The sequence below is a fragment of the Telopea speciosissima genome, chromosome 4 (assembly GCF_018873765.1).
Source record: "Telopea speciosissima isolate NSW1024214 ecotype Mountain lineage chromosome 4, Tspe_v1, whole genome shotgun sequence".
Lineage (NCBI taxonomy): Eukaryota > Viridiplantae > Streptophyta > Magnoliopsida > Proteales > Proteaceae > Telopea > Telopea speciosissima.
Window position 1 is genome coordinate 43032019 of NC_057919.1, and position 7767 is coordinate 43039785.

The 7767-nt window shown below is 36.1% G+C and overlaps 1 protein-coding gene across 1 annotated transcript; it reads right to left on the reverse strand.

Moving 5' to 3' along the window:
* Positions 1-3216: 3216 nt before the first annotated feature.
* Positions 3217-3924, reverse strand: LOC122659318 (protein FAR1-RELATED SEQUENCE 5-like). Its single transcript, XM_043854446.1, has one exon. It carries the CDS (start codon positions 3922-3924, stop codon positions 3217-3219), a length of 708 nt encoding a protein of 235 aa, XP_043710381.1.
* Positions 3925-7767: the final 3843 nt, after the last annotated feature.

Sequence of the window (7767 nt, forward strand, 5' to 3'; positions counted from 1 at the left end):
AAGGGAAAATTACCAGATTAGGCAACATTGGGTTTTAGTTTACAGATTTGACCACTCACTGTTTAGTTTAAAGGAACTAGATAGATCAAGTTTGAGTATTACAAAAATAACCAAAACAGTACCCACCCTCACCGGCATATATTCCCTATATTTATTTGACATCTTTATCCCTTTCCTCTTCCTCCCCTCGATCACACCATGACCGGCGATCTCGCCCCTTTCCTTCACTGTGAGCTCGCAACCCACTCTTTTTAATTGATGTTCCTTAACACCACTCTCTTCCCTGATTCTAGCAAATTGCTCTCATTATTTATGTGTTTAATTACTATTTGTTATATAGGACCTTGTGAATAATGGATACCAATATATCCTCTTATCATAATAACATGGCAAGATATAGAATTTCGATTTCACATTGTTAAAAAAACACATCGACCCCATGATAGGTTTAAGCTACATGGAATGGAGGATGTGTTTGGGAGGTTACCATTAGTCGTTAGATTCTTACCAAAAAAATTAGTCATTAGATGGGGTGTATATCAACTCATAGAGTAGCCTTAAATGTTGAATTTGGGGTTCCATCTCATCAGTCATAAGCCTTAAAAGCCTTCTCTATCAAGCTTTTTTATTTTCTATTTTCAATGATTGAAGGAAAACTACTGAGGTTGAACCCTTTTTTTTTTATGGTTTAAAGGTTGAACTTCCTAGCTACTTGTTATATGCAATCAGAAGCATACCACAATCTACCCCTCACATCCTCTTCAAGATTCTCTTGATTTTCAAGAACGTCATGACTCATTCCAAGTAGCAGGACCTACATTTCTCTCTCCAAACATATACTATAACAGTCATTAAAAACCCACAATCTATTAGTGTCCTACTGTTAAAAAGATGTGCTTTGAAACCAAAACAATATAACAAACCATGCCCTCTTGGAGTTCTCTAACTGTACGCAACGATCTTAATCCTAGTTCTTTGGGCCTCTTCGGCCATTCCCTGTCAGACATGTAAAATTCCAATTCCCATAAAGAAAATTCTCTTATTTTGATCTAAATACAAGCAAGACTTTCATATCCAAAGAGAGAGAGGTTTAGGTAGCTAAATTTATCAGACCATGAGGCATGAAGACAGCACCCAATCTTTCAATCATCATTTCATCACTAGAGTCAAAACCCATGAGCACAGTTTAATGAATAGCAACACATTAGCACCATAGTATAATTACATTCAACCATGCTGGGTATACATAGTGACCCAGGAACACAAACACCATAGTATAATTACATTCAACCAAATGACCAGCCATAAAATTGATGTGAACTCTTATACCAAAAAAATTTTAAAAAGTTATATGCCCATCAGCGCATGGTGTTCCCTCAAACTGCACAGCCTTGTCCTCGGTCATTGCTAAAACACATTAGTAGCATAGTGAAGTAGTAGTTATTGTAGGTCCTACAATATGGAGAAAAAAAAATAAGTAGGTTATTTGACACAAGCAAATGAACCAATATGGATTCAACTCAAATCATAGACTAAATAGAATAAAACCAATTAGATAAAAAAGAACCAATGCTTGAAATAAATCAGCTGCTGGCAATATATCCATTCATCACAATAATTTAGTTGTTGTACCAAGAGAGGTACCTTGGTCATCTCTAACCTACAATAATGGAGGTTTTATGTTTGTAATAGGGGATGAGGGATGGCCAGCAGAGTTTGTTTGTCTAATCACAATGAGGATGTGGTTGTCCAATTTATTAGAACTGGTAGAAGCACATACATGTTCATTCTTTAGGGGTTCAATCTCAACAAGATAAAATTATTCTAAAATTTATGGGTTTGAAGGACTTGCCAAAAAAGTAAATTTACCTAGGATGTTGATGTTGGTATTTGCACATACAAAATACAAGTGAGCACCTTCTCTTCACTCATATTCTAAGAGGTGTTGCATCACAATGTACCTGTTAGTACGCTATTAAGACAAAAATATTACAAAACAAAACTAAATCAACAAATAAAGCAAATGGTTTTTTTTCAGGGATTGGGCTTTGGAATCTCAAGAAGCTAAAATGATTTAACGACATCTATTTTTGCAGAAATTTTAAGAGATTTTGTAGAATTAGGATATGATGAGAAGGAGATTGTAGATGGGAGGTGGAGTTCTATGTTTAAGGTTTGTCTCTGTTTTTTTTTTTTTAATTTGTTTGGGCATTCTTATGGGTTTAAAGCTGGAGTTCTATGTTTGGAATTGCTGTATTATTTTTTTAAAGTATTTTCCAGCTCATGCAATTGCATTGTAGCTGGAGTTCTATGTTTTTAAAAGTATTATCCACCACATGCAATTGCATTCTAAAATTGGAATGTAATTTGAATTATCTGTTTAATTGAGCTCCTTCTCTTGACTCATATTCTAGGAGGTGTTGCATCACAATGTACCTGTTAGAACGCTATTAAGACAAAAGTATAATAACACAAAATTAAATCAACAAATAAACCAATTAATTAGAGGCTATTTACCATTCAAATCAATTTGGAGATTGGTAGGGTGGTCAGCTTGTGTATTATCATCCAAGGGCAAACCATTAACCTATAATTAAATTATGCAAAAAAAAAAATTATCTATCAATTGAGTGAATTTAAAAATACAAAATTGATGACACAATATAATTACCAAAACAAAGAGAAATATCATTACCCAAGGATAATTTGTAATATTGTGCCCTGTACCGCCACAACTAGAACAATGATAACCCCTTCTGTTGTTTACAGATTCAGTCCAATCAAACGGCGCAAGTTCGGTCTCCCTCATATTATAGAGGTACGTAACGGATCAGGTATGTGTTGTCCGACTATAGGCGAATGACCTAAATGACCAATAGCATTTGTTCTAACAGTTGGTTGTAATCTCAACACCTTCTCTAGCCCTTCATTCAATAATTTTACAGCTAGTTCATAGCTCTATTGGGAAAGACATCCTTCTCTTGCGAACCTGTTGGCAAGGTCTTGTAGAATCCACAGAGGTTGTTGTTGTTCTTGAGATGAACCTGAGGCAGCTCCAGAACTTAAATTACCATATCTGGCAGCTTTGGTCCATCTAGGTAATATATACTAAGTGGGAATCTAGGATCTATCGGTTATCATGTAAATCTTAAGTATGTGCCTGCAAAGTATCCCTTTCTGATCAAACAAGTTGCACCCACATATAGTGATATCAGTCTACTGATTGTCCAATACATACTGCACATCAATATCTCCATCACCAATCCTTTTAAAGACCTTGTACCTCTTCTCAATAATTTTTTCATCGCATCGATTGACCTCAAGACCAAAACATGCATACCATTCTTCAAAAAAAACCTTAAACACTTTTTCCATATAAACATCAACAGCTTGATGCTCAATCTTGTGAGCTGTAGCACAAGGAGGGGATGAGGTGATGCAGCCAACATCTACTTTGTCTTCATTTTCTCTTCTTTTTTTGACAACTTCTTCATATTGAGTCACAAACTCATTTAGAGGCATTGATGATGTGAAGAAGCCCTTAAAATATTTATTCATTGACTTTCCTCTCTGAGTCGTACTCATACCAGCAAAAAAGGTATAACGATAATAACACGGCACCCAATGTTGACGCATCCTGAATTGCTTCTTAAGCCACTTGTGGTCTTGTAAATTAAATCTATGTAACATGTTGGTCCAACTCCCCTCAAATTTAATGGATGTATTAGAATCATTAATACAACTCCTATAAACTGCCCTTAAGTCAAGAAATTTCCTGTACAATGGTCTCATGTGGTTGCCCTTGTGTTTCTCTAAGTGCCATCTGCAGAGCCGATGGACAGTCAATGGAAATACTTGTCTAATTGCTTTCATTATTCTTGGGTCTTGATCAGTAAAGATTGCCTTAAGTTGGATATCTTGCATTGCTTACAACCATGTGCTAAATAGCCATATAAATGATTCTTTACTTTCATCAGCTATTAGGCCACATCCAAACAAAGTAGACTGCTTATGGTGATTAACACCAGTAAAGGGAGCAAATAAGAACTTATACTTACTTTTTTTATAAGTCGTGTCAAACACAACAACATCACCAAAAATCTTGTATTGTTCCCGTGCACGACTATCCACCCAAAAAATCCCTATAAATTGTTGCTCTTCATTGACACGGACTGCATAAAAAAAACCTGGATCTGCTTGCCTCTTGCTGTCCAAATAGTTGATTGCTTGTTGACAATCAACCCCTATGCAATTCCTTCACTGAGCCCTCAATAGATTCGTACAGAAATCACCATTTATACTAGCATACTGTGCGCCACCAGCAAAATCTTTAACAACTCTCATAATTTGAGCTGGTGTTATCCCACATGTACGCAGTCGTTCTATAAGTTGAACAGTACTTCTATCCCTTTTTTGATGTGATCGAAGTCTAAATGACTCACTCTTAGCCATTAATGGATGGTTGTGCTCCTTTTCAAAACCATCAACCACCCACAATCCATAATTACACTTGATCTTCATTGACGCCCCACATTTAGTTTTCTTTGACACACGAGGCTGATAATCAACTTTTCTCCGTTTATCATATCTTTTCTCACCTTCATTTGAACATACATAGTATCTTGATACTACGTGTTTATCTACCTTTGATAGTTCCACTCTGTTTTTCCTGACTGAAAAACCCTTCTCCTTAGCATAGATGTTATAATGTTCATATGCGTCCTCCTCAGTCAGAAATACATGCCAACAGTTGGTTCCAATTCATTACCATTACTACACCCTCTGTGTGACATGTTATCATCCCCATCTAAGCTCAAATTCACAGTTTCTTTCTCATTAATAGCATCAACTATATCATTATCATCACTATCCTCACTTTCAGAATCATTACTGTCTTCTTCATCTATACTACTACTAGTACTACCATCATGACCATCATTTTCTTCTTCATTCCATGTATTGTCACTATCACTATCACTATGACAATCATCATTTAATACATTGCTGGACCCAGTTTCATTTTCATGGGACAGAGCATTTTCTAGATCAATGAATCCATTGTATGTACCCTCTATTTCATTCAAATCCATTGCAACACAATAATTGAATGATCCTGCAACATGTAACCATATGTAGGAACATTAACAATGGATTTATATCCTGCCTATCTACTAACTGGAAGTCATACATTTATTCTAACACAAAATAAATCTCTAAAAAATAAATAGATCTGCAACAGATCTAATCAGAACTACCACAAGGTAGCAACTGAACTGGAAGACGATTGAATCAATTGCATCAAATGGCTTCCATAATAAGTCTTCAATGTAGCAACATGAGTAAGTAACTGATTGTATAGAAAGCTTAAACCGATTGCATCAGATGCATTCCAGATTAAGTCTTCAATTGCATCTTACTCATGCTACTACTTACTAAATGTAGTAGCATGAGTAACATCGAGATCTTAAGATCATCAGTTGCAAGTAGGTAATATAAACCCTACTTTTATCTATGAATTTTTTCAAACTAAGGGCATCATGTACCAGATATGCAGCACAACCTGCTACAACCAAGAACTGAGAGAACCTTGAAGACCAATCAAACCAGAGTTCAGTTGGATCAATCACTAGTTCGGCTAGTGCTCTGACACAATGTAATAGTTGTTAACTAAAGAAACCATACACAATAACCCTCTTATTGAATAGTGTCATGCTACAATTAACCCTCTCATGGACAGTTCAAAAGTTAGATACATATATATAGTTCAAGTATGAACAACCAAACATTTGTTTCATTTAATCTGAATTTACCAATTTTAAAGTGTTCTAACCATTTCTATAGGTGGATCTATCCACCTCAAGAGTGTAATGCCAATTTAATTTCCATTAAAAATATATAGTCCTTCATATAATCTGAATATATCAATTTAAATTGTTCCAACCATTTCTATAGGTGGATATATCCACCTCAAGAGTGTAATGCCAATTTAATTTCCCTTAAACATATAAAGTTTTTCATATAATCTGAATTTATCAAATTTAAGGTGTTCCAACCATTTCTTTAAGTAGACCTATCCAGCTCAAGAGTGTAATCCTGTAATGCCATTTTCATTTCCCTTAAAAATATAAAGAGATAGAGAGCCAGACAGAGAACAAATGGAGTATACCTGCTCTTCAGAGCTCTGGATCTCGAAATGGGGGATATTAGGTCTTCTCGCTGCACGAAGAAACAAATTTGCAACCAGCGATTGGGGGAACCTGCTATTAAAGACAAACAAAGAAGGGTTATTTCACTTAAAAACCCTAAAAAATTAGAGATAAAGAGAGCGAGAACAACAAATGGAGAATAGTGGATACCTGCTATTGAGACCTCTCGATCTCCACCAACGGTGGTTAGAATCGATCAAAATAATGATATTGTTGGGTCAATTAGGTATTCCCACCCCCAAATAAATCTGCAACCACCACCTCTGAAGAACCAAGATTTTGTGTCTTCTCGCTGGCCGAAGAAAGTTTTCGCCAAAGGAGAATAACTCTGCAACCACCACCTCTATACACGGTGTTCTCGCTAGCCGAAGAACATCTTCCCGGCAAAAGCAGAATGAAGGTCAAATTTTTTTGAGGGAAGAACAAAGTACATTTCATTCCTCATTTAAGTCATTTTCATTATCGGAAATAGGAGGTGGTACCAGTATCCTTAGAATAACCAGGTACAATTAGTACCAACAATTCAGATTGCAGACACAAGAAATCAATAGCTAACATTGATCCATTGCGCTTAACGCTGCGTTTAAGACAAATAAGGGTCGCGCTGCAACCAGTCACCCTAAATGTAAAACTAAATGTGTAAAACAATAAAATCCAAAAATGCTTTGCAAAAATAACGTTTTGGATCTCTCTCTCTCCTAGGAAATTGTCATGTAGCATTCATTTATAATTCAGTATATAAATGAAAAGAAGCCATCTCTCTCTCTTCTTGGAAATTGCCATGTAGCATTTTGTTTCCCCTAAAATTCACAGCTACAGCGAAAAGTTAGTTTCTCACTACGGGTTCTACTCTCGCCCCGATAATCTGAGGACTTCACAAAGATAAACAGTAAACGAAGACAAAAGAAACGTGTATTCACTGTAACTCTTGTTTGGGATGAACAACCTATAGTGTAAAGCATAAGGATGCAGGGAATGAAATTCCTTAAGATTACACCATTGCTAAAACTAAAGCTGCGAAAATAAAGAGAAATAAAAAGTGCAAGTTTTTGGGTATTTGATTGATGCCTTCTTTACATTCCTCCTCTGCTATTTATGTGATGAGAAAAATAACCAATCGGTTGTTTATTGCGCTAGCCAATAACTCCCATGCTTCCTGATTCTGCTGTAACTATTTGTACAAAGATAACCACCTGGCCGATTATAACCGTCACCGCTGACCGATTGCACCTGTCATTTCCTCTTAATCGAGCATAGTAGACACGCGTCTTCTGCCCGAGGTATCTTCGGTCATCATCCCCTTTGGCTTCTTGACCGAAGATCTTGAGCGAAATTTGGGGAGTAAAGCACAGTAGACACGCCTCTTCTTCCCGAGCTCCGTAATCTTTGGTCATCATTCACTTTGGCTTTATGACCGAAGATCCTGGGCAAAATTTGGGTGTAAACACATTTATAATTCTGTATATAAATGAAAAGAAGTCATCTCTCTCTCTCTCTCTCTCCACATTGGAGTCTTTATCATTCAATCCATAACAATATAGCATTTATTATTATTTTTTAA

What these genes read in the sequence shown, in the direction of transcription:
- LOC122659318 (XM_043854446.1), bottom strand. Translation starts at nt 3,924, where the DNA reads ATGCAAGATATCCAACTTAAGGCAATCTTTACTGATCAAGACCCAAGA.